The sequence below is a fragment of the Lissotriton helveticus genome, chromosome 7 (assembly GCF_964261635.1).
Source record: "Lissotriton helveticus chromosome 7, aLisHel1.1, whole genome shotgun sequence".
Taxonomy (NCBI): domain Eukaryota; kingdom Metazoa; phylum Chordata; class Amphibia; order Caudata; family Salamandridae; genus Lissotriton; species Lissotriton helveticus.
In genome coordinates, this window is record NC_136068.1 from 1933402277 (window position 1) to 1933428571 (window position 26295).

At 55.3% G+C, this 26295-nt stretch overlaps 1 protein-coding gene across 3 annotated transcripts in view; it reads left to right on the forward strand.

Annotated features, from left to right (window-relative positions):
• Window positions 1–265: 265 nt before the first annotated feature.
• Window positions 266–26295, forward strand: part of LOC144770942 (uncharacterized) — a 57415-nt gene continuing 31385 nt past the window's right edge. For 2 of the 3 annotated variants that reach the window (XM_078655779.1, XM_078655781.1), the window contains exons 1-3: window positions 266–419; window positions 16276–16396; window positions 21212–21322. In XM_078655779.1, coding sequence (XP_078511905.1) covers window positions 396–419; window positions 16276–16396; window positions 21212–21322 — 256 coding nt within the window. In that variant the 5' untranslated portion in view covers window positions 266–395. Of the gene's footprint in view, window positions 420–3928; window positions 4047–16275; window positions 16397–21211; window positions 21323–26295 lie in introns of those variants that run through there. The other variant, XM_078655780.1, reaches the window with a different exon arrangement.

Sequence of the window (26295 nt, forward strand, 5' to 3'; positions counted from 1 at the left end):
GACGTGTTCTGTTGTAGCTCGAGTCTATCTAGCGCACGCGCATTAGCGTGTTCGGATTGCACTGTCTAATACTACGCATGCTTCGGAGGGCAGTATGTCTAGTACAGCGCATGCGCATTAACCATCGAAGGGGCGTGTTACGGAGGGCAGTGTCTCCAGTTCTGAGCGTGTTCCGCGGAGCTATGTCTCCGGTACTGCGCATGGTTCGGAAGGCAGCGTTTCTAGTGCAGCGCATGCGCACGAGCTCTGCGAGACCCCACAAGGATCAACGCTGAGAGGGCGGAAGCTGCTGCAGCTCCTGGGGTCTCTGCCGGGCTTCTCTGCGCCTCTGGGGTCTGCACGGAGCTCACGAGGCCCCACAGGAGCTCCCAGGGAGGGGGCAGCACCGCCGAGAAATGTCCCAGCGGCCTTCAGACGAGGTGGGTCTGGAGCTGAGCCTGGCTCCTGGGGGCTGGCAGTGGAGACAGCTCTCCTGGTGTCTCTGCCCAGCTCTCCAGGTGTCTCTGCCCAGCTCTCCAGGTGTCTCTGCCCAGCCGTCCCCTGGTGTCTCTGCCCAGCTCTCCTGGTGTCTCTGCCCAGCTCTCCAGGTGTCTCTGCCCAGCCGTCCCCTGGTGTCTCTGCCCAGCTCTCCTGGTGTCTCTGCCCAGCCGTCCCCTGGTGTCACTGCCCAGCTCTCCTGGTGTCTCTGCCCAGCTCTCCTGGTGTCTCTGCCCAGCTCTCCTGGTGTCTCTGCCCAGCCGTCCCCTGGTGTCTCTGCCCAGCTCTCCTGGTGTCTCTGCCCAGCTCTCCTGGTGTCTCTGCCCAGCTCTCCTGGTGTCTCTGCCCAGCCGTCCCCTGGTGTCTCTGCCCAGCTGTCTCCTGGTGTCTCTGCCCAGCTCTCCTGGTGTCTCTGCCCAGCTCTCCTGGTGTCTCTGCCCAGCTCTCCAGGTGTCTCTGCCCAGCTCTCCAGGTGTCTCTGCCCAGCCGTCCCCTGGTGTCTCTGCCCAGCTCTCCTGGTGTCTCTGCCCAGCTCTCCAGGTGTCTCTGCCCAGCCGTCCCCTGGTGTCTCTGCCCAGCTCTCCTGGTGTCTCTGCCCAGCCGTCCCCTGGTGTCTCTGCCCAGCTCTCCTGGTGTCTCTGCCCAGCTCTCCTGGTGTCTCTGCCCAGCCGTCCCCTGGTGTCTCTGCCCAGCTCTCCTGGTGTCTCTGCCCAGCTCTCCTGGTGTCTCTGCCCAGCTCTCCTGGTGTCACTGCCCAGCTCTCCTGGTGTCTCTGCCCAGCTCTCCTGGTGTCTCTGCCCAGCTCTCCTGGTGTCTCTGCCCAGCTCTCCTGGTGTCTCTGCCCAGCCGTCCCCTGGTGTCTCTGCCCAGCTCTCCTGGTGTCTCTGCCCAGCTCTCCTGGTGTCTCTGCCCAGCTCTCCTGGTGTCTCTGCCCAGCTCTCCTGGTGTCTCTGCCCAGCTCTCCTGGTGTCTCTGCCCAGCTCTCCTGGTGTCTCTGCCCAGCCGTCCCCTGGTGTCTCTGCCCAGCTCTCCTGGTGTCTCTGCCCAGCCGTCCCCTGGTGTCTCTGCCCAGCTCTCCTGGTGTCTCTGCCCAGCTCTCCTGGTGTCTCTGCCCAGCCGTCCCCTGGTGTCTCTGCCCAGCTCTCCTGGTGTCTCTGCCCAGCTCTCCTGGTGTCTCTGCCCAGCTCTCCTGGTGTCTCTGCCCAGCTCTCCTGGTGTCACTGCCCAGCTCTCCTGGTGTCTCTGCCCAGCCGTCTCCTGGTGTCTCTGCCCAGCTCTCCTGGTGTCTCTGCCCAGCTCTCCTGGTGTCTCTGCCCAGCTCTCCAGGTGTCTCTGCCCAGCTCTCCTGGTGTCACTGCCCAGCTCTCCTGGTGTCACTGCCCAGCTCTCCTGGTGTCTCTGCCCAGCTCTCCTGGTGTCTCTGCCCAGCTCTCCAGGTGTCTCTGCCCAGCCGTCCCCTGGTGTCTCTGCCCAGCCGTCTCCTGGTGTCTCTGCCCAGCTCTCCTGGTGTCTCTGCCCAGCTCTCCTGGTGTCACTGCCCAGCTCTCCTGGTGTCACTGCCCAGCTCTCCTGGTGTCTCTGCCCAGCTCTCCTGGTGTCTCTGCCCAGCTCTCCAGGTGTCTCTGCCCAGCCGTCCCCTGGTGTCTCTGCCCAGCTCTCCTGGGGTCTCTGCCGGGCTTCTCTGCGCCTCTGGGGTCTGCACGGAGCTCACCAGGCCCCACAGGAGCTCCCAGGGAGGGGGCAGCACCGCCGAGAAATGTCCCAGCAGCCTTCAGACGAGGTGGGTCTGGAGCTGAGCCTGGCTCCTGGGGGCTGGCAGTGGAGACAGCTCTCCTGGTGTCTCTGCCCAGCTCTCCAGGTGTCTCTGCCCAGCTCTCCAGGTGTCTCTGCCAGCTCTCCTGGTGTCTCTGCCCAGCTCTCCAGGTGTCTCTGCCCAGCCGTCCCCTGGTGTCTCTGCCCAGCTCTCCTGGTGTCTCTGCCCAGCTCTCCTGGTGTCTCTGCCCAGCTCTCCAGGTGTCTCTGCCCAGCCGTCCCCTGGTGTCTCTGCCCAGCTCTCCTGGTGTCTCTGCCCAGCTCTCCTGGTGTCTCTGCCCAGCCGTCCCCTGGTGTCTCTGCCCAGCTCTCCTGGTGTCTCTGCCCAGCTCTCCTGGTGTCTCTGCCCAGCTCTCCTGGTGTCTCTGCCCAGCTCTCCTGGTGTCACTGCCCAGCTCTCCTGGTGTCTCTGCCCAGCCGTCTCCTGGTGTCTCTGCCCAGCTCTCCTGGTGTCTCTGCCCAGCTCTCCTGGTGTCTCTGCCCAGCTCTCCAGGTGTCTCTGCCCAGCCGTTCCCTGGTGTCTCTGCCCAGCTCTCCTGGTGTCTCTGCCCAGCTCTCCTGGTGTCTCTGCCCAGCCGTCCCCTGGTGTCTCTGCCCAGCTCTCCTGGTGTCTCTGCCCAGCTCTCCTGGTGTCTCTGCCCAGCTCTCCTGGTGTCTCTGCCCAGCTCTCCTGGTGTCACTGCCCAGCTCTCCTGGTGTCTCTGCCCAGCTGTCTCCTGGTGTCTCTGCCCAGCTCTCCTGGTGTCTCTGCCCAGCTCTCCTGGTGACTCTGCCCAGCGGCCCTGCTGTCACTGCCCAGCTCTCCTGGTGTCTCTGCCCAGCTGTCCCCTGGTGTCACTGCCCAGCTCTCCAGGTGTCTCTGCCCAGCTCTCCTGGTGTCTCTGCCCAGCTCTCCAGGTGTCTCTGCCCAGCCGTCCCCTGGTGTCTCTGCCCAGCTCTCCTGGTGTCTCTGCCCAGCTCTCCAGGTGTCTCTGCCCAGCCGTCCCCTGGTGTCTCTGCCCAGCTCTCCTGGTGTCTCTGCCCAGCCGTCCCCTGGTGTCTCTGCCCAGCTCTCCTGGTGTCTCTGCCCAGCTCTCCTGGTGTCTCTGCCCAGCCGTCCCCTGGTGTCTCTGCCCAGCTCTCCTGGTGTCTCTGCCCAGCTCTCCTGGTGTCTCTGCCCAGCTCTCCTGGTGTCTCTGCCCAGCTCTCCTGGTGTCACTGCCCAGCTCTCCTGGTGTCTCTGCCCAGCCGTCTCCTGGTGTCTCTGCCCAGCTCTCCTGGTGTCTCTGCCCAGCTCTCCTGGTGTCTCTGCCCAGCTCTCCAGGTGTCTCTGCCCAGCTCTCCTGGTGTCACTGCCCAGCTCTCCTGGTGTCTCTGCCCAGCTCTCCTGGTGTCTCTGCCCAGCTCTCCTGGTGTCTCTGCCCAGCTCTCCAGGTGTCTCTGCCCAGCCGTCCCCTGGTGTCTCTGCCCAGCCGTCTCCTGGTGTCTCTGCCCAGCTCTCCTGGTGTCTCTGCCCAGCTCTCCTGGTGTCACTGCCCAGCTCTCCTGGTGTCACTGCCCAGCTCTCCTGGTGTCTCTGCCCAGCTCTCCTGGTGTCTCTGCCCAGCTCTCCAGGTGTCTCTGCCCAGCCGTCCCCTGGTGTCTCTGCCCAGCTCTCCTGGGGTCTCTGCCGGGCTTCTCTGCGCCTCTGGGGTCTGCACGGAGCTCACCAGGCCCCACAGGAGCTCCCAGGGAGGGGGCAGCACCGCCGAGAAATGTCCCAGCAGCCTTCAGACGAGGTGGGTCTGGAGCTGAGCCTGGCTCCTGGGGGCTGGCAGTGGAGACAGCTCTCCTGGTGTCTCTGCCCAGCTCTCCAGGTGTCTCTGCCCAGCTCTCCAGGTGTCTCTGCCAGCTCTCCTGGTGTCTCTGCCCAGCTCTCCAGGTGTCTCTGCCCAGCCGTCCCCTGGTGTCTCTGCCCAGCTCTCCTGGTGTCTCTGCCCAGCTCTCCTGGTGTCTCTGCCCAGCTCTCCAGGTGTCTCTGCCCAGCCGTCCCCTGGTGTCTCTGCCCAGCTCTCCTGGTGTCTCTGCCCAGCTCTCCTGGTGTCTCTGCCCAGCCGTCCCCTGGTGTCTCTGCCCAGCTCTCCTGGTGTCTCTGCCCAGCTCTCCTGGTGTCTCTGCCCAGCTCTCCTGGTGTCTCTGCCCAGCTCTCCTGGTGTCACTGCCCAGCTCTCCTGGTGTCTCTGCCCAGCCGTCTCCTGGTGTCTCTGCCCAGCTCTCCTGGTGTCTCTGCCCAGCTCTCCTGGTGTCTCTGCCCAGCTCTCCAGGTGTCTCTGCCCAGCCGTTCCCTGGTGTCTCTGCCCAGCTCTCCTGGTGTCTCTGCCCAGCTCTCCTGGTGTCTCTGCCCAGCCGTCCCCTGGTGTCTCTGCCCAGCTCTCCTGGTGTCTCTGCCCAGCTCTCCTGGTGTCTCTGCCCAGCTCTCCTGGTGTCTCTGCCCAGCTCTCCTGGTGTCACTGCCCAGCTCTCCTGGTGTCTCTGCCCAGCTCTCCTGGTGTCTCTGCCCAGCTCTCCTGGTGTCACTGCCCAGCTCTCCTGGTGTCTCTGCCCAGCTCTCCAGGTGTCACTGCCCAGCTGTCTCCTGGTGTCTCTGCCCAGCTCTCCTGGTGTCACTGCCCAGCTCTCCAGGTGTCACTGCCCAGCTGTCTCCTGGTGTCTCTGCCCAGCTCTCCTGGTGTCTCTGCCCAGCTCTCCTGGTGTCTCTGCCCAGCTCTCCTGGTGTCTCTGCCCAGCTCTCCTGGTGTCTCTGCCCAGCTCTCCTGGTGTCACTGCCCAGCTCTCCTGGTGTCTCTGCCCAGCTCTCCTGGTGTCTCTGCCCAGCTCTCCAGGTGTCACTGCCCAGCTGTCTCCTGGTGTCACTGCCCAGCTCTCCTGGTGTCTCTGCCCAGCTCTCCTGGTGTCACTGCCCAGCTCTCCTGGTGTCTCTGCCCAGCTCTCCTGGTGTCTCTGCCCAGCTCTCCTGGTGTCTCTGCCCAGCTGTCTCCTGGTGTCACTGCCCAGCTCTCCTGGTGTCTCTGCCCAGCTCTCCTGGTGTCTCTGCCCAGCTGTCTCCTGGTGTCTCTGCCCAGCTGTCTCCTGGTGTCACTGCCCAGCTCTCCTGGTGTCACTGCCCAGCTCTCCTGGTGTCACTGCCCAGCTCTCCTGGTGTCTCTGCCCAGCTCTCCTGGTGTCACTGCCCAGCTCTCCTGGTGTCTCTGCCCAGCTGTCTCCTGGTGTCACTGCCCAGCTCTCCTGGTGTCTCTGCCCAGCTCTCCTGGTGTCACTGCCCAGCTCTCCTGGTGTCACTGCCCAGCTCTCCTGGTGTCTCTGCCCAGCTGTCTCCTGGTGTCTCTGCCCAGCTCTCCTGGGGTCACTGCCCAGCTGTCTCCTGGTGTCTCTGCCCAGCTCTCCTGGGGTCACTGCCCAGCTGTCTCCTGGTGTCTCTGCCCAGCTCTCCTGGGGTCACTGCCCAGCTGTCTCCTGGTGTCTCTGCCCAGCTCTCCTGGTGTCTCTGCCCAGCTCTCCAGGTGTCACTGCCCAGCTGTCTCCTGGTGTCACTGCCCAGCTCTCCTGGTGTCTCTGCCCAGCTCTCCTGGTGTCTCTGCCCAGCCGTCCCCTGGTGTCTCTGCCCAGCTCTCCTGGTGTCACTGCCCAGCTCTCCTGGTGTCTCTGCCCAGCTCTCCTGGTGTCTCTGCCCAGCTCTCCTGGTGTCTCTGCCCAGCGGCCCTGGTGTCACTGCCCAGCTCTCCTGGTGTCTCTGCCCAGCTGTCTCCTGGTGTCTCTGCCCAGCTCTCCTGGTGTCTCTGCCCAGCGGCCCTGCTGTCACTGCCCAGCTCTCCTGGTGTCTCTGCCCAGCTGTCTCCTGGTGTCTCTGCCCAGCTCTCCTGGTGTCTCTGCCCAGCTCTCCTGGTGTCTCTGCCCAGCGGCCCTGCTGTCACTGCCCAGCTCTCCTGGTGTCTCTGCCCAGCTGTCTCCTGGTGTCTCTGCCCAGCTCTCCTGGTGTCTCTGCCCAGCTCTCCTGGTGTCTCTGCCCAGCTCTCCTGGTGTCTCTGCCCAGCTCTCCTGGTGTCTCTGCCCAGCCGTCCCCTGGTGTCACTGCCCAGCTCTCCTGGTGTCACTGCCCAGCTCTCCTGGTGTCTCTGCCCAGCGGCCCTGGTGTCACTGCCCAGCTCTCCTGGTGTCTCTGCCCAGCTGTCTCCTGGTGTCACTGCCCAGCTCTCCTGGTGTCTCTGCCCAGCTCTCCTGGTGTCACTGCCCAGCTCTCCTGGTGTCTCTGCCCAGCTCTCCTGGGGTCACTGCCCAGCTGTCTCCTGGTGTCTCTGCCCAGCTCTCCTGGGGTCACTGCCCAGCTGTCTCCTGGTGTCTCTGCCCAGCTCTCCTGGGGTCACTGCCCAGCTGTCTCCTGGTGTCTCTGCCCAGCTCTCCTGGTGTCTCTGCCCAGCTCTCCAGGTGTCACTGCCCAGCTGTCTCCTGGTGTCACTGCCCAGCTCTCCTGGTGTCTCTGCCCAGCTCTCCTGGTGTCTCTGCCCAGCCGTCCCCTGGTGTCTCTGCCCAGCTCTCCTGGTGTCACTGCCCAGCTCTCCTGGTGTCTCTGCCCAGCTCTCCTGGTGTCTCTGCCAGCTCTCCTGGTGTCTCTGCCCAGCGGCCCTGGTGTCACTGCCCAGCTCTCCTGGTGTCTCTGCCCAGCTGTCTCCTGGTGTCTCTGCCCAGCTCTCCTGGTGTCTCTGCCCAGCTCTCCTGGTGTCTCTGCCCAGCGGCCCTGCTGTCACTGCCCAGCTCTCCTGGTGTCTCTGCCCAGCTGTCTCCTGGTGTCTCTGCCCAGCTCTCCTGGTGTCTCTGCCCAGCTCTCCTGGTGTCTCTGCCCAGCGGCCCTGCTGTCACTGCCCAGCTCTCCTGGTGTCTCTGCCCAGCTGTCTCCTGGTGTCTCTGCCCAGCTCTCCTGGTGTCTCTGCCCAGCTCTCCTGGTGTCTCTGCCCAGCTCTCCTGGTGTCTCTGCCCAGCTCTCCTGGTGTCTCTGCCCAGCTGTCTCCTGGTGTCACTGCCCAGCTCTCCTGGTGTCTCTGCCCAGCTCTCCAGGTGTCACTGCCCAGCTGTCTCCTGGTGTCACTGCCCAGCTCTCCTGGTGTCTCTGCCCAGCTCTCCTGGTGTCACTGCCCAGCTCTCCTGGTGTCTCTGCCCAGCTCTCCTGGTGTCTCTGCCCAGCTCTCCTGGTGTCTCTGCCCAGCTGTCTCCTGGTGTCACTGCCCAGCTCTCCTGGTGTCTCTGCCCAGCTCTCCTGGTGTCTCTGCCCAGCTGTCTCCTGGTGTCACTGCCCAGCTCTCCTGGTGTCACTGCCCAGCTCTCCTGGTGTCACTGCCCAGCTCTCCTGGTGTCTCTGCCCAGCTCTCCTGGTGTCACTGCCCAGCTCTCCTGGTGTCTCTGCCCAGCTGTCTCCTGGTGTCACTGCCCAGCTCTCCTGGTGTCTTTGCCCAGCTCTCCTGGTGTCACTGCCCAGCTCTCCTGGTGTCACTGCCCAGCTCTCCTGGTGTCTCTGCCCAGCTGTCTCCTGGTGTCTCTGCCCAGCTCTCCTGGGGTCACTGCCCAGCTGTCTCCTGGTGTCTCTGCCCAGCTCTCCTGGGGTCACTGCCCAGCTGTCTCCTGGTGTCTCTGCCCAGCTCTCCTGGGGTCACTGCCCAGCTGTCTCCTGGTGTCTCTGCCCAGCTCTCCTGGTGTCTCTGCCCAGCTCTCCAGGTGTCACTGCCCAGCTGTCTCCTGGTGTCACTGCCCAGCTCTCCTGGTGTCTCTGCCCAGCTCTCCTGGTGTCTCTGCCCAGCCGTCCCCTGGTGTCTCTGCCCAGCTCTCCTGGTTTCACTGCCCAGCTCTCCTGGTGTCTCTGCCCAGCTCTCCTGGTGTCTCTGCCCAGCTCTCCTGGTGTCTCTGCCCAGCGGCCCTGGTGTCACTGCCCAGCTCTCCTGGTGTCTCTGCCCAGCTGTCTCCTGGTGTCTCTGCCCAGCTCTCCTGGTGTCTCTGCCCAGCGGCCCTGCTGTCACTGCCCAGCTCTCCTGGTGTCTCTGCCCAGCTGTCTCCTGGTGTCTCTGCCCAGCTCTCCTGGTGTCTCTGCCCAGCTCTCCTGGTGTCTCTGCCCAGCGGCCCTGCTGTCACTGCCCAGCTCTCCTGGTGTCTCTGCCCAGCTGTCTCCTGGTGTCTCTGCCCAGCTCTCCTGGTGTCTCTGCCCAGCTCTCCTGGTGTCTCTGCCCAGCTCTCCTGGTGTCTCTGCCCAGCTCTCCTGGTGTCTCTGCCCAGCCGTCCCCTGGTGTCACTGCCCAGCTCTCCTGGTGTCACTGCCCAGCTCTCCTGGTGTCTCTGCCCAGCGGCCCTGGTGTCACTGCCCAGCTCTCCTGGTGTCTCTGCCCAGCTGTCTCCTGGTGTCACTGCCCAGCTCTCCTGGTGTCTCTGCCCAGCTCTCCTGGTGTCACTGCCCAGCTGTCTCCTGGTGTCTCTGCCCAGCTCTCCTGGGGTCACTGCCCAGCTGTCTCCTGGTGTCTCTGCCCAGCTCTCCTGGGGTCACTGCCCAGCTGTCTCCTGGTGTCTCTGCCCAGCTCTCCTGGTGTCTCTGCCCAGCTCTCCAGGTGTCACTGCCCAGCTGTCTCCTGGTGTCACTGCCCAGCTCTCCTGGTGTCTCTGCCCAGCTCTCCTGGTGTCTCTGCCCAGCCGTCCCCTGGTGTCTCTGCCCAGCTCTCCTGGTGTCACTGCCCAGCTCTCCTGGTGTCTCTGCCCAGCTCTCCTGGTGTCTCTGCCAGCTCTCCTGGTGTCTCTGCCCAGCGGCCCTGGTGTCACTGCCCAGCTCTCCTGGTGTCTCTGCCCAGCTGTCTCCTGGTGTCTCTGCCCAGCTCTCCTGGTGTCTCTGCCCAGCTCTCCTGGTGTCTCTGCCCAGCGGCCCTGCTGTCACTGCCCAGCTCTCCTGGTGTCTCTGCCCAGCTGTCTCCTGGTGTCTCTGCCCAGCTGTCTCCTGGTGTCTCTGCCCAGCTCTCCTGGTGTCTCTGCCCAGCGGCCCTGCTGTCACTGCCCAGCTCTCCTGGTGTCTCTGCCCAGCTGTCTCCTGGTGTCTCTGCCCAGCTCTCCTGGTGTCTCTGCCCAGCTCTCCTGGTGTCTCTGCCCAGCTCTCCTGGTGTCTCTGCCCAGCTCTCCTGGTGTCTCTGCCCAGCCGTCCCCTGGTGTCACTGCCCAGCTCTCCTGGTGTCACTGCCCAGCTCTCCTGGTGTCTCTGCCCAGCGGCCCTGGTGTCACTGCCCAGCTCTCCTGGTGTCTCTGCCCAGCTGTCTCCTGGTGTCTCTGCCCAGCTCTCCTGGTGTCTCTGCCCAGCTCTCCTGGTGTCTCTGCCCAGCGGCCCTGCTGTCACTGCCCAGCTCTCCTGGTGTCTCTGCCCAGCTGTCTCCTGGTGTCTCTGCCCAGCTCTCCTGGTGTCTCTGCCCAGCTCTCCTGGTGACTCTGCCCAGCGGCCCTGCTGTCACTGCCCAGCTCTCCTGGTGTCTCTGCCCAGCTGTCTCCGGGTGTCTCTGCCCAGCTCTCCTGGTGTCTCTGCCCAGCTCTCCTGGTGTCTCTGCCCAGCTCTCCTGGTGTCTCTGCCCAGCCGTCCCCTGGTGTCACTGCCCAGCTCTCCTGGTGTCACTGCCCAGCTCTCCTGGTGTCACTGCCCAGCTCTCCTGGTGTCTCTGCCCAGCGGCCCTGGTGTCACTGCCCAGCTCTCCTGGTGTCTCTGCCCAGCTGTCTCCTGGTGTCTCTGCCCAGCTCTCCTGGTGTCTCTGCCCAGCTCTCCTGGTGTCTCTGCCCAGCGGCCCTGCTGTCACTGCCCAGCTCTCCTGGTGTCTCTGCCCAGCTGTCTCCTGGTGTCTCTGCCCAGCTCTCCTGGTGTCTCTGCCCAGCTCTCCTGGTGACTCTGCCCAGCGGCCCTGCTGTCACTGCCCAGCTCTCCTGGTGTCTCTGCCCAGCTGTCTCCTGGTGTCTCTGCCCAGCTCTCCTGGTGTCTCTGCCCAGCTCTCCTGGTGTCTCTGCCCAGCTCTCCTGGTGTCTCTGCCCAGCCGTCCCCTGGTGTCACTGCCCAGCTCTCCTGGTGTCACTGCCCAGCTCTCCTGGTGTCTCTGCCCAGCCGTCCCCTGGTGTCACTGCCCAGCTCTCCTGGTGTCACTGCCTAGCTCTCCTGGTGTCACTGCCTAGCTCTCCTGGTGTCTCTGCCCAGCTCTCCTGGTGTCTCTGCCCAGCTCTCCTGGTGTCTCTGCCCAGCTCTCCTGGTGTCTCTGCCCAGCGGCCCTGGTGTCACTGCCCAGCTCTCCTGCTGTCACTGCCCAGCTCTCCTGGTGTCTCTGCCCAGCTCTCCTGGTGTCTCTGCCCAGCTCTCCTGGTGTCTCTGCCCAGCGGCCCTGGTGTCACTGCCCAGCTCTCCTGCTGTCACTGCCCAGCTCTCCTGGTGTCTCTGCCCAGCTCTCCTGGTGTCTCTGCCCAGCTCTCCTGGTGTCACTGCCCAGCTCTCCTGGTGTCACTGCCCAGCTCTCCTGGTGTCTCTGCCCAGCTCTCCTGGTGTCTCTGCCCAGCTCTCCTGGTGTCTCTGCCCAGCTCTCCTGCTGTCACTGCCCAGCCTGCCCTGTGTTTACATTCATCGAGGTCACAGCAGGGGAAGGGCAGTGCCCAGCTTAAACAGTGCGACCATCCCACTATTCATGTTTTTTATTCTCACCATGTGTGTCAGTTTAAAATGTATTTTAATACATTCATAGCTGCCAGGTTTTCAGTATGCTGTGTGTGACATTTCCATTACTTCATGAGTGACATTTGATTGGCAAGCGTGACACTTTGAGTGCCACTTTACGGTGAGAGACAAAAGCGTTTTTGATCATGTGATTGGTCAGAGGTGACCTATTCCTCCCTTCTTTGCAATAATCGTGAATGTAGCTCAACAACATATTTTTTTCGAACCATTTAAAGCATCCTAACAAATATAACCCCATGTCATGAGTGGACAAGATGTCACTAGGACCCTGATGCCCTGAACATCTCAATGTAATTGAGGAAGGAAACAGGGAGGTTACATGTGCATTCAATGTGATATAGTACTTTCTTCCTACTTTGTTTGAATACACACTGCTCTTTGCAATTATTGCAATAAACATGAATGCCTCCCTGTTTCCTTCCTTTTTCAATTGTTGTGCATATTTTCATATAACTGTCTTACCTGTTGAGACGCTGTTAGTTGTTGTATACACTTATTATCCCGGTCTCAACTGGGTCTACAGGTAACCTCCTGTAGTTGAATCCTGTTGAAATAGAAGATGGCGCTGATGTCCATTACCTCCAATCTCATCTGTAATGTGAAGCAATTTCAACCTGGGAGACCTAGGAAGTTCCCACCCCAGAACCTCAACGAGACACGTAATCACCCCCTTCCAGAGTCTATCTAAAGCTGTGCATGCCCGTACAGTTTGTATGAAAGTGCCTTTGACCTTTTGGTAGCGCAGACACACAGGGGATTCTATCATCTCATCCGTCCACAGCCTATATGGTGTGCTATAAACCCTGTGCAAATATTTGACTTGAGGCCAGCCCTCGGGGAGGATTCTAGGGCTTCTGCCCAATTGTCGTTATCAATGGGGCCTATGTTTGTCTGCATGTGGTCTTCAGGGTTTCAAGAGTGGTGTTGCTGTGTGTGATGAGAGATTGGTATATTTTCGATATTTGTTATTTTTCTTATAAAGCGCTAACAATCATCCTAAGTAGGATATCACGGCGCTGAAGTAACTATAATGCGTGATGGGTTAACATGGGTAGTATTAATTTAATCTGGTTTAGGGAAAAGAAAGGGTTTTCAGTTGTTTCCTAAATGCCAGGTGGCAGTCCGTGAGTCTGAGAGCTGCGGGCGGGATATCTTGGGGTCATCCAAGAAACCCATTAAAAGCTTGCCCGCCAATTGGTTGAAATCTGCTAGAGTCGTAATAGTGATTATGTGTGGCGTTAGGGCATGACGGAATTATTGGAACCTATAAAACAGGAAATGGGGCAGTGAATATTCCTCTCTTAGCTCTTGAAATTATTTGAGCCTGAGACCATGCCTTGAGTCTCCAACAGTGGAGATCCATATCTGGCACCAACCACAAAAGCCCTGAAGATTTGCCAAGTGGGTAGCAGTAGGTTTCCCCACAGCAGCGTCTCATGTGTGATACGACCCCACCAGCCCATCCAGTGGAGAGATTGCCGCCATGTAACTATAACTACTCTAGTGGTGGGTGGCGGGGCCTGGACGTCTGACCTACTGTATAGGTGTGAGTGCAGAGTGAGGTCTTCGAGTAGCCATCACTCTACGACGTAGGCTGGGTCGTCACTTGGCCCATACCACCAGTGGTTAATCACATGCAAATGCGAGGCTGCGTGATTAGACAGGCAATCCGCAGCTGCAATACCGCCACAGTATGTGGATTGAAAGCGCACGGGAGATGGCACCACCCATATGAACTGTCCCAGTATTGCATTGATCTGGCAGAACCAGGATAGCGGGATTGGATAGGGGTGGTTCTGTAGATTATAAAGTTTTCTCGGGAAGGAGATCATCTTGAAAATGGCAGACCTCCCGTATAAGGGTAGTGGCAATCCCGCCCACCATCTTATGTCTGTCTGTACCTTTTCAGTCACAATGCCCAGGTTGCGTTCCCACAATATCCTCTGATTGTCTGACAAGAAGACCCCCAGATATTGCAGCCCCTCTGAAACCTGAAGCAGGTCTAAAGCCCATCCTCTATTCCCGAGCATCCCCCGTAATCGCCAAATTGTCGATTTATGAATGTTCACATGAAGGCCAGACGTTTCACCGAAGACGCACGTTATCTGTAGGATTCTGGGGCCCAATTTATGTGGGTCTTTAAGAAAGAATAGACTATTGTCTGCATATAAAGCAATGCAATCTGAAATGTCTGTTGTCCATTCAAAGCCCCGAACCAAAGCATCTTTACGGACCCTAGCTGCCAGGGGTTCAATGGCCAGCGCGAATAATAGCGGGGATAGGGGACACTCCTGTCTAGTGCCGCGCCTAGCTGGGAAGGGGGGTGAGACACTGCTGGCCACCCTTACGGATGCATTCATATCCATATAGAGTAGCAGAATATATGTCAGGAAGCATGTGTCAAAGTTCAGCCGTTTCAGAAGTGCAAAAAGGTATGTCCAGCTGACCGATTCGAACGCCTTGTCTGTGTCTGCCAGTAACAAGGCAGCCGGTTCGCCTAATCGGTCAGCTGCTGCTATTGCATTGTGGGCCCTCCTGATATTATGGCGGGTGGCCCGATGGGGCATGAAGCCCCCCTGATCGTGATAGATAAGATCTGGCATATGTAATATTAACCTCTTTGCCAGAATTTTGGCCAGTAATTCCACTTCTGTATTCAGGAGGGATAGCGAGCGATAGGAGGCATTTTGTTCAGTGGATCGGCACGGTTTGAGGAAGACCACTATCTGTGCATGTCTCCAGTCTAGGTGCAGTCGAACCTTCCTAGCCGCCTCTTGGATGCCATTGAGGTAATGGGGGCCTAGCTGGGACATATAGGCTTTGTAAAATTCACAGGGGTACTCGTTAGGGCCAGGTGCCTTGCCAGACCACAACTCTGACACCGCAGTTGTCAGTTCTTCTAGTGTGAGGGGTGCATTGAAAGCATTCCATGCATCCATCAACACTGTCCTCAGGGGTATATCCTTGAGAAAGCTCTGAATTAAAGAAGCACTGATACCCTCTTTAGGTGCGTATAAGGCCACATAGAAATAAGCAAAGCTGTACGCTGCTTTCGCCAAGTCTGTAAGTACCACACCCTGTACATCACACACTGCGGGGAGGTGGATTAGCGTCGCGGCCTGCCTGCGTAGACAATATAGGAGCTTTCCCGATTTATCTCCCCATTGGTAAATTCTGCCCTGAGATGCCAACCATGCACATCACACCTCCTCCATCAGTTCCCCCTAGTACTGCTGTTGGGTAAAACAGAGCTGTCTACGTGCCTCGCGTGCTCCATCTCCCTGCCCCTGCCTTTCCAGCATTATGATGTGGGCCTCCAGTTGTAATAAGCTGTGTTTGCAGCTCTTACGCCCTGCTGCACAGTAGCTGATGTCTATTCCTCGAATGGTGGGTTTCATCGCCTCCCACAATAATATAATCAATCCTGGAGACAGACTCATGGACTGGGGAGTAGAACTGTATCATGCATGACGTGGATGATGAACCCTCACAGTATCCACCCTGCCCACCAGGTCAATCAGGGATTTCAGTTGCGATCCTCGTGTACTCTCTACAACCCTGGTTGTTCACCATCGGTTCCGGGACAAGCATAGTACTTCATTCCAATCACACCCATTACCGTAGTGCCCTTGAGTATTAACCCCCAAACCTCAACTAAGCAATCTGCGAAACTTTGACTGAGAGGAGGGGGGGCATAGACGCTGCCAATCACCACGTGTTCCCACAGCATTATCCCATGAACCAGGATAGATCTACCCTGCAGATCCATCCACGAACAAGTTAATGTAAATGAAAGTGTACGATGTATTACATTTGCAACCCCCTCCCCCAGAGCCCCTTGTAAATCAAGCATGGAATGTGTGCGTTGTCAGAACAGTCCAGACGGGGAGTTTTTTGTGCCCAGAAGGTGTGTCTCTTGCAGTAGCAGTATGTCTGCCTTTATACGCTTTGCTTGGCGGAGTATCGCGCTGTGCTTAATTGTATCGAGCATGCCTCTGACATTCCAGCTTACCACCTGTAGCTGACCCAGTCAGTTACAGGTGCACAGTAGCAGCGGGCTAAAGACAGATGTGGTCCATCTTTGCAAAGTAATAGCTAACTAAAGACCGATATGGTCCATCTTTGCACAGTATTATCTCACTAAAGGCAGATGTGGTCCATCTTTGCAAAGTAATAGCTAACTAAAGACCGATGCAGTCCAAATTCTCATCTGAAGCCATAGGAATAAGTCTCTGTCCTGATGGTCAATTGCCATGCTATATGGACTAATAGCATTGGTACTGCCTCATATGTTGTGTTGTATATATGACTTGCTTGTTTTCTTCGAGGCTTTAACTGGTATGAATTTTGTTTCTCTGGCTGCAAAACTGCAAACCCGAGCTTTTTAACTGTACCTGTATGTGAGTCATTTTTCTTTTTTCTGTATCATCCTGTAATGTATTTTATTATGTTATGACTGAAAGCTGAAACATTAGGTATTAAATATAAAGCTAACAAGTAGGTGAACGGGCTTCATAGCCAGGCAGCAAATTTCCCATGGCAGCCTTAGATTTTCTCACAGAGTCAACCTCCTTACAGTGAAGGTGCCCACAGTCTCGCTCTTTACATTCACAGTGTAATCTAGTATATTTCTTTACATTCAGTGGTATCCTAATCTGTCGATTTAAGTTCACTGTGTATCCTTGTTTGTCTCTTTGGTTTTCATTGGCACTGTAAATTATTTATGTATTCATTGGCACTGTAAATTATTTATGTATATCCACAGGGCATCCTAGCTTCTATCTTTCCATTCACCATACACCCTAGTCTGCTTCTTTATATTCTCTGTGCATTCTCTGTATACCCTAGTATGTCTTTACTTTCACTCTGTACCCTAATCTATTCCTTTGCATTCGTGGTGCTCGTGTGATTGTCTCTTTGCATTAACACTGCCCCATAGTCTCTTTACATTCACTGTATACCCAGGATTGTCTCTTTACTTTCTCCGAGTACCCTAATCTGTCTCTTTGCGTTCACAGCGCATGTTAATCTTGTCTCCCTGCTTTCACTGCACACCATAGACTGTCCCTTTACATTCAGTGTCCTTTGCCCTCTCCCTTGGTTCACACACACTCAGCTGGTCTCTGTTTCTGTTCCACAAGGAGGATGGAAGTGAACCAGATGAAAGAGAATATTCAGTGTTTAAGTGACTTTTATAAACCCTCCCCATAAAGAAGGCTGCTCAGTAAGTGATGTAACATCTCTTTTTCCAGGTTTCCTTCCAAGAGGCCTCTGCCTGCTTCTCCGAGGAGGAGTGGGGGCTTCTGCGCGAGTGGCAGAAGGAGTTGTACATGAACGTGATGAAGGAGATTCATCAGGCCTTGATCTCTCTGGGTAAGTCACTCTGTCATTTATGGGTTTTAAAGCTTATCGCATGCCTGCCTTGTTATATCTCTATCTAAATTTGTGACGTAGTTCATCCCTCTCATTGTCTTCGCTTTCCAGGTATGGCTATTGTGTTTGAACACTAACATAGAAGGCAGCTGGGGAGGCATCTGATGTTACAACGTGAGGGACAGCAGTGGGGGCTGACACATCTACTTTCTGACCACACATTGCTTAGTAGGCAGAGAACTTTTGAGGTGACATATTAGATTGTTAGCTCTTACTCCAAGAGACAAGCGTACCTCATGGCTTCATCCATTCAGTGTCTAGACAGTATTGAGGCACAGTTTCACACTCAAGGCAGGAGATTCTTTAGTGGTAAATTGTCCATTCTTTATAACGCAACCCCCAACACACAAGACAAATACTACTTCTTATTTCGAGCAGCTAAACATGAGCTGAGTGTTCATGTCGGCATAAGACAGGATGCCATTGTAATATGCAGTACCACTGTCTGTGCTCAGGCGGTGGAATATAAGCAAAATCTGGAACAGAGTTTAGTGCTAATATTTGAGGCTGAACTAAGGGATGGGGCAAAAGTTCAACCAAGTAAAGGCTGAGACAAGTAGAAGAGGCCACCAAGATGCTGCAAGCATTACATTAGATTGATCAGACTTGTAGTCAATGAAGTGATAATCTGGTGCCTGTTTTATCGCGTCACAATAGCCGCTTAATGTTCACATGTGAAATATGTCAGCAGATGTTGGGATTGTCCAAATTAAAGTATTGAAAGCATTTTGAATTGCTGTTTGCAAGTCGGAGACACTGTCCAGTACACTGAAAGCATCAATGATAGCAGATGGAAAAGACACAGCGAGTATATTATGTCCCCAATATGTCTCTAAAAAACAACTGAAGTACATGAAAAGTCAACAAGTTACATGATCACTGCTGTCTAGACTCACGACTTCGACTAGGCATTGCATGTCGCCTTGAAGCCGCCCCTTGCTGTACCGCCAAAGCCAACGAAACACAGGCCTTCTGAATCTCCCATTGTTCTGCCCAGCAGTACCCTGTGATACTGGACAAGAATTTGAAAGGAACAAAACATGAACTCAACAAACCCAAGGCCTTTCTACTTATCGAATTACTGTAGACGCACCGAGCAAAGCCAGGTAAACGTATTCCGGGACACCTTAATGATGTGATGTCAGGAAGGTGGTGACAATGTTGCAAAGATGTTCTGAGAAGAGAAGAGCGGAATGGACTAGAAGCACAAATCCACAAATGACTATATCAGTATTGCGGGAAAGCTACGAAAGACACTAAAAACAGATGTTGTTGATTATCACATAATCTGCGTTTGCTAAAAATTACATTAAGGATCGAAAGGGATATATTTTAATCTAATTAGACACAAACACCATTGTATCAGTAGGGCTGTGATGCTATTATCCTACTCAAGGTTTGTTGGTAATAGCCTCATTCCTGATGGAACGATTGGTGGCCCTTGTTTAGTTGGGCCTGCTTCCTTCGTATAAAGAAGCTTGGCTGCGCGCTTGCTTACAGAGCCCCAGCTCTTTGCTCACTACCCAGGGAACTTGCTGTCTTGGACAGCACTTGCTTTTTGAAGGCGGCCTTCCTTTTACTGTTGGTCTGTTAGGATTCCAATGATGGCATCGCCTTTCTGAACCCACTGGCCACCTCAACCCTGTAGATTGAAATTAGCAGCGTCAAGGAACATGGGGAATCTGTACCACATGCCACCGGTTACAATATCCAGTTTTAAGCCTTAGGCAAAGCTTTACACTGTGGACCAGGTGTAGTAACGAGCAGTCAATAGAATGCTGGGTCTTGCTCAAAGTTGTGAACAAGCAGCCTTGTACGGGAACGTCATCTAATATACTGCAGGGCATATTTACGAGCCCCATTGCACTGCCGGAGCGTCACGTTTTGTGACCCTCTGACGGCGCAAACGACAAAATCATATCTATGAGGCCACGCAAAGCCGCTATGCGTGGCGTTGAATGGCCTCATAGATATGGAGTAAGGCAAGGCAGCGTGAATCGCTGCGTTGCCTTATTTTGCTCCCGGGATGCGTTCCATGGGCGTTGCGGTGGGTGTTCCCACGCACCACCCATGGCTTTTGACGGTTTCCCAGATTTACAAGAGCATGTAAACCTGGGGAAGAGCGAAATCCATCCGCCTCTCTCGGTCAAGGTGAGGCGTAACCAGGAGAAATAACATTATTTCTCCTCGTTCTTTCCTCTTGCTGTGCGTGCTGCATTCTGCACACATACAGAGAGGACACAGAGCACCTTTTAGGACTGTTTCTGGGTAGGAAGGTACTGTTTCCTGCTTAAAAACAATCCTTCCGACAACATAGGCACCCTTTCGCCATCTTGCAAGTGTGCCTGCGATGGCGGTCGGCTGCTGAAATGGCGCCAGCGCAGAAGGAAAGACAGGAATCCACCGTATTGCATAAATATGGTACATTCCTGCCCTTACTCTTTGGCGTAGGGCAGACCTGCAAGCGGACTTGCTGCGCTGCCCTACGCCGAATCCCCATACATGAGGGGTCTCCATATAGAATCTTGCACTAGATTTTGTTCCAAGTAACCAAGTCTTGTATCTAAGATCTACATTTTCTCTGGTGTACGGCATGTGCAGTCTTATACCAGCCAGGAGTCTGAGGCCAGTTTTGATATTAGCCTGGGAAGCAAATCATTGTTGGTGGGACTGCGGGCTTCCAAGTTCTCAGCATTAGTTGCAGAGAACCAGCAAGAATTCTTGCAAAGGCAGTGAAACTGTTGGGAGATGATTTGAGGAAGACGTCTGGTCTGAGAATCATCATGATGCCCCCTGTTGCTCTGTCCACCAGGGATCTATTAGTAACCTAGGCTCCTTCATTGAAGCATGTCTGGACTTCTCCCTTCCTCATTTAAGGGTTGAGGCCTTGGCAGTCCTTCCTGTGGGACCTGTTCATGCTATACTGCAGGAAGCAAGCGTATTGGAAGAGACACCACACCTGTCGCATTGTTTGTTGTGAGATATTGTCTCCTAGTAGCTTCAGAGAATGACCCTTCCTGAACCACCACCAACCGGCGAGAAGACAACGCTCCGCCTCCCTTTCACTGGCCTATACTCCCTGCATCTACCGAGGCAGAAGTGGAGAACGCTCTAACTCCCACATCGCAGCAAAGACTTGGAACAGCGCCCCCCCCACACCTCCGGGCCATCATCTCCCTTCTGTAAGTCCAATGGCTCTCAAGACCTGGCTGCTCGAATGAGCCTCCAGAACCTGCAAGCGCCCGGATACCCTATCGGGTGATTAGTCGTACGTTGTAAATCCTGATTGATTGTTTGATTGACAACTCGTGATGCTCTTTTCTCATCTCTCCAGGAAGGTCTTCGGGGGATGGGGCTTTTGACCTGCTTGTTGTGCTTCCTTACTGCTCCCAAGTGGGAAGGGTGTAAGCTTAATGCAGCCTTGCAGTTTGTCAATGGTGTTCATTATTTATATAAGACTTTTACGAAGAATCCATCAGTGCACCTGTCTTTAAATGGTTCAGTCTTCCTCCTTCTTCTACTTTGCAAGAGGAAGAGTCCTGGTAAAGCTGCCACAAGGGTTCCCTCTGAACAGAGACAACACCAGACATGTTCTGGGCTAATTTGGTTGTATCAGCGAAACATCCGTGAGACACCGCTTTAGTTCACAGGTTCAGGACCCATGCGTGAGCATACCCACGCTAGAAGAGTCGCCTGAAGCTGTTTCTTTTATGAAATGCCATGATGGATATTCCAGGTGCATCCCACTGCCAATGCTGATGATCACAAAGGGGCTCTGAAGAAGCATCAAGAACTGGCATGGGTGCCCCTCGGTCCTCTGTGGACGCCGCCTGTTTCGCGTGGAATGGATCCTATTTCATGGTCTGCCCTGTGATAGGGGACATGTCACATGTGTACCTCAGTCTGCCTCAGTATCGTGTGCCCTGCTCTCTATTTTGTAGTTTCTGGTATGTTGTATGTTCTTTCCTAGAGGGCTGTGTACTTGGATTACTTTGGTTAACCTCTGTAATACTGTGTGTCGGTGCGTCTTCAACGCGTTCCTTCTTGACCTTTGCATTGATCTCCTCCTTGTTCCAAGCCTTGCTGCTGGTTTACACTCCTGGTGCTGCCTTAGAAAACCGGTGCCGTTTTCATTCATTGCGGTGTTTGATGGTTTTACTGCAGGGGCTCTGCTTTGGTGTTTGAAAGACGACCATCAGGCACTTTCTGATACCAAATGCATGGCCAGGGGAGTAGCGAGTGTGAGCGCGTGGTCTGAGAGGGGAACAACCTGCGTTGTATGGGCGTGACACGCTCCTAGGGGTACAGTGATGCTGGAACCTCTATCTCCTCTGTATGGTGACCCAGGTATCGAGGTGGTCCCCGTGCCTTCCTTTGCAAGAAACAGAGACCAGAAACAGTAAAGTAAAAACTCCTGCTGCAGCGAACTCAGATGTCAGGTTTTGAGGGTTTTGAGGCAGTCTTGGGGTCGTCAAAATACGTTGAGCCATGGTTTGCTCCCACCCTCTTGGTTACCCTCATGCCGCCTCAAGGGATGGGCAGCGTTCCAGATTACTCCACTGCTCTTGTTATCATGTGTGGAGTTCTCTGCAACATACAATTCAATCCCAAGCTAGAGTTTTTTGTCAATTTACTTGTCTCTAGAACTCTTATTCCGTCCTCAGATAAACTTGACAGATGCAAAAACCAACACTTCTTCCTATGAAGACAGAGCACATGTGACTATAATTCTTCTGTACTTCTGTTCCATAACAGGTCCTCTTATTGTCTCCACTGTCTCATCTTTGAGAGCTAAAGAAAAAGAAGAGCGGTTCTCCCTGGCAGGGCAGGACTGGGAGCAGAAACTCAGGATTAGTCAGCCCCGAGGTGAGTAAGAGCTGCATTAACATGGGTATACCTTCTCCACATCTGCTGGGCGCTCAAAACACACACACACTCCAAACACTACACACACACGAGCATCGCAAAATTTTCTTTAGATCGCCTCCCTTGTCTTGGGTTACGCTGGGAACTGACACCCTTTTGCTATCTGTGTGTACTGGTGGCGCATATGGAAGTTCAGCTATTGCACCTTAATGGGGATAGGGTTGTCGCCACATTGTAAACATCGGTGACCTTTTGGAACATGTTCCCGCTCTTGCTGATGGGCAGACTGACGGTGTCCAAGATGGTGGTCTCACCAAGCTGTCTTTATGTTTTACAGAATTCGTTATGCCCTGCCCCCAAGGCAGTTTTTAAATAAACTAAACTCAGTACTCGTATCACTGCTCAGGGCAGGTCGCCGCAGCAGAGTAGACTTGAGCCCTGTCCTGACTGTACGAGAAGGGCAGCTGGAGGCACAGAGATCGGACTTGTATTACTATGTGGCACACCGACAACAATCAACCCGGTGGTTCGATGAGGGCGATGATTACGAGAAGAGATTATTGACGGGACTTGTTCCTGCTGACAGACGCCAGTGGCCCTGATGGAGGGCGCTGGTTCCACGGACAACGTGCCTTACATAGTGCACCACACTGCACGCATTTGGCAATTATACGTGGAACTAGTCGAAACACGCCCCGTATCGGAGGGAACTTCTCGTATACATATTGTCGCCAGTGTGGCAAATGATGGCCCATATGTCTTTTCAGGGATGTAGTAGCGGTGGCTGTGAAGTGATGGCCGATATATACCCTGGTGAAACTTTCATCACTTATGAGCAGGCATGTGGGGATTTCACTCTTGACAGAAGTATTTAAAGTGACTTTGCCCACTTATCCCGTTATCCCGCAGAGGACAGATACCCTGGATATATTACTAACCTGCGGCTCTGAACGTCGGTTGATTTCTTTACTATATAATGTAATGAGGGTGGACGCGACTGGTCCTCCACCCAAGGCATTAGCGGCATGGGGCGCGGACCTAGGCACACCATTGACAAGACATGGACTGCTATTAGCGGGCTTTTCAATACAGTATCTTGTAATGCACGATTCAAGCTTTTTACACCGTACATACCTGTGAGACTTCATCGTATTACCCCTTCCCGACTGGATGAATGCCCACAATGTGGTGAGAGATGAGCTGATTTTTTTACCACTTAGCTTGGAGGTGCCCCAGGGTGTATACATCTTGGACTTGGGTGATGGTTGATGTTAGAAGCGGCTGTCTCTAGTTGGCAGAGGTATACACTTCTGACAAATAGGGACACACCTTTTCTAGTCAGGGCAAGGGGATCACACACTTAGATAACCCCTGCTCACCCCCTTGGTAGCTTGGCAAAGCAGACAGGCTTATCTCAGAGGCAGTGCGTTAAGCATTTATGACCACATACAGTAATAAAGTGAATACACTACAAATGGACACGACACAGTAGTATTATAAAAATAAGGATGTTTATATAAGGCTTAGCACAAGACCAAATAACGACAAAAATATACCACAATCTTAATAAATACTCTTGGAAGGAAAAATAATAGTTCAAGCACGGTTTCTTCTTAGCACAAAAGTCTTTAGTAACAAAAGCAACTCTTCTTCTTTAAATCACAGTTCTTGGCGACAATGTAACCCCCACAGGAGTCACACGACGTCGAGGCAAAGTTAATCCAAAGGTTCGGCGTCGACCGCGAGGAGCGCTACGTCGAGCCCGGAGTCGAACAGACCCACACAACACAGTACCTTGGAAAAGTGAAGCACACGATGATCAGCGGCGTCGAGATGTCCGGCGTCGCGTCTTCGGCGTCGATCACTTACTGGCTTTGATTGTGAGGCCTGCTCTGCGCAGGGCCAACAACACTTCCTGGAGGTGGCGCAAGTGTTCCTCCCAGCTGGCGCTGAACACTGCTATGTCGTCCAGGTAGGCGGCACTGAAATCCTCCAGTCCAGCCAATACCTGGTTGACCAACCTCTGGAAGGTGGCAGGGGCATTCTTCATCCCAAAAGGCATAACCCGGAACTGGTAGTGCCCATCTGGTGTGGAGAATGCTGACCTCTCTTTTGCCCCATTAGTCAAGGCGATCTGCCAGTACCCAGACATTAGATCAAACGTACTAAGGTACCGGGCAGCCCCTAACCGATCTATGAGCTCATCAGCTCCGGGGATGGGGTGAGCGTCAGTCTTGGGGACTGAATTGAGTCCTCGGTAATCCACGCAGAACCGAAGTTCTGGTGAAGCACGAGGCGCTGCAGCCTTCGGGACCAAGACCACTGGGCTGGCCCAAGGACTGCTAGAGGACTCAACCACCCCTAAGGCAAACATTTTGGAGACCTCCTCCTTGATGTATGCTCTGACCTTGTCAGTCACTCTGTAGGCCTTATGCTTCACAGGAGTGCTGTCCCCGGTGTCCACATCATGGACACACCACTGAGTGACTCAGTGGTGTCAGATCAGGGAATTGTCCCAACAGTTGGCGACAATCTTTCTGCTGCTCAGGGGTCAGGGTGTCAGAGAGGACAACACCATCCACTGACCCATCTTGCTCTTTTGCATACAGGAGGTCAGGAAGAGGCTCACTCTCCTCCTCCATTCCAGCATCTGTAGCTAGGAGCATGCCCACTTCGGGCCTTTCTAAGTGGGGCTTTAAACGGTTGACATGCAGGACCCGCAAGGGGTTCCTGGGAGACTTCAAGTCCACCATGTAGGTGACATCGTTCTTTTTCTCCACAACCTCAAACGGTCCAGTCCACCTGTCCTTGAGCGCACAAGGTTCCACAGGGGACATGACCCAAACTTTCTGACCAGGCTGAAGCTCTACCAGAGTGGCCTTCTGGTCGTACCACCGCTTCATCTCTTCCTGGCTGGCCTCCAGATTTGCCTGAGCAAGATCTCTGAAGCGCCGAGTCTGGTTCCTAAAGGCCAGCATGTAACTGTATACATCCTGGGGAGGTTTCCTGGGAGATTGCTCCCAGCCTTCTTTGACCAGATCAATTTGAGAGAGCGCCAGAGAGCTAACAAACGCCGGCCAGTAACGGCTGATCGCCATTCAGGTTCAGACGCCAGAAGGCTGCTGCGAGCCGCTGTACGGGGGTACCACAGCCGCTGCCCAGCCGCTGCACGCTGCACGGGATTGCACAGGACTAACACAGGACTAACACAGGTGCAGCAGGGTCGCGGAGGCTGCGGAGGCATACCAGCGCAGCGGTGGTCGCGCACCTTCCCTGTTCCCGGACCCTCACCAGAGGCGGCGAGGTCCCGTGCCTGCACCCGCACTAGCAGTCACGCCATGGAGGCACTGCAGAGGTAACCTGGACCCGCACCCGCACCCGCATGCACCTGTACTTGCCCGTTTTTTGCGTCTGCACCCACCCCCATATACCTCTATACCCTCGGCCAGGGAAAGGTCCCACACACAGGATCTGATCCGCCTGCCTGCCGCCTGCCGCCTGCTGCCTGCTGCCTGCCAGTACCGCGCCTGTACCTTGCTTGTACCTTGCTTGTACTCTCACTCACTCACTCGCTCCAACGCCCCGACCCGGATTAAACCTGCACCGGAGCCGTGGGAGACATGAGTGTTGAGTACCAAAGCTGAGGCTGCTGAAGCTGCGGTGGGGTTGCGGCAGGGCCGTGGGGCTGCGTGGTCGGCCCACCCTCTTCCAAATCTGCCTCGGTCTCTCAGCTGCTAAGAAATTCAACCATTGCCTGGCAGAAAAGAGCAGAAAAGAGGCAAGGCAAGGCAAGGTCGGGACTAAGGCAAGGAAAGGCAGCTGATTGAGCAACCGACTGAGCAACTGACTGTGCGCTACTCTGATACAGTACCGAAGGATTCTGTAGAGGGGGGGAGCTGTGAGCGCGGCAGCCGATAGAGGCGGTCGCGAAGTAAGAGCCCCAGGGGTCGGCTGACGGGCAGTCTGACTAGGTCCGACTGTCCAGGGGTCCCCCCGGCGCGCTCCGCTCGCAGGCGATCCAGGCCCCCCCTCCAGCGACATTTTCGCAACCTTCCACTGACCCACCAGACTCCTCCTACTCTTGAACTGCTCCAGCTACTATCACCAATCATCACCCATTACTCCATCGCCCAAAAAAGCGCGGGTGGGTCGCGGTGATAGACTTAGAGTGCAGACTTAGAGAGTGAAATGAGGTCTGGAAAGGTCAGGGGCTCACCGGAGCTAACCTCAAGTACCAAAGCAAGCAACAAAGCTAAGACAAAAAAGGGGAATAAGAAAACAGCCACCGATGGTCCAACACCCCCCGGAATGGAGCAGAATCTTCTCTCTCTAACTGAGTCACCATTGGGCCTGGACAGCACCGTAGCGAAACCGGGGCACTCAAAGGATCTGCTCCAAGTGTCACCGGCTACCGAGTCCCTCAATAGGAAAAAGCTTCACCAGCCTAAAATTTACACCAAGTTTGAGTTCCTAAAGGACGCAGGATCAGCCATTTTTTTCAAGCAACAAGCACCTCCAGGGACTGCAATCCCCGTTGTCACCCTTACCGCTGCTGGGCAAATGTGCACCACTGCGCGACACTATCACAAGCGCCAAAAGCACCCTGCCCCAGGGAACTTTCACGGTCACGGCTGATTTTCATCAAAATGGTACTCCAAACCACAGGTCAACAAGTGCAAGCGCACCATTTGAGCTTCTAGAGTCCTCACCTGTGTTTGGAAAGTCCCCTGACTTTACCTCTAAACAGCAGCTAACACCTGCCCACCTGCCCACTTGGCTAGCTGTACTCCAAAACACCCATCAGAGGAGACCATTGCAAACCTAAAATCCACCTTAGAGACGCAAGAAGCGGAAAACCCCAAAAACCCGGACCCCCTAGACAGACGCTTGAGTCCGGGCGAAGTAGGGGCTGGACCACAGCCTCCAACAACGGCAAAGACACAAACTCTGGCCACTCCCAAGGATACTCAATT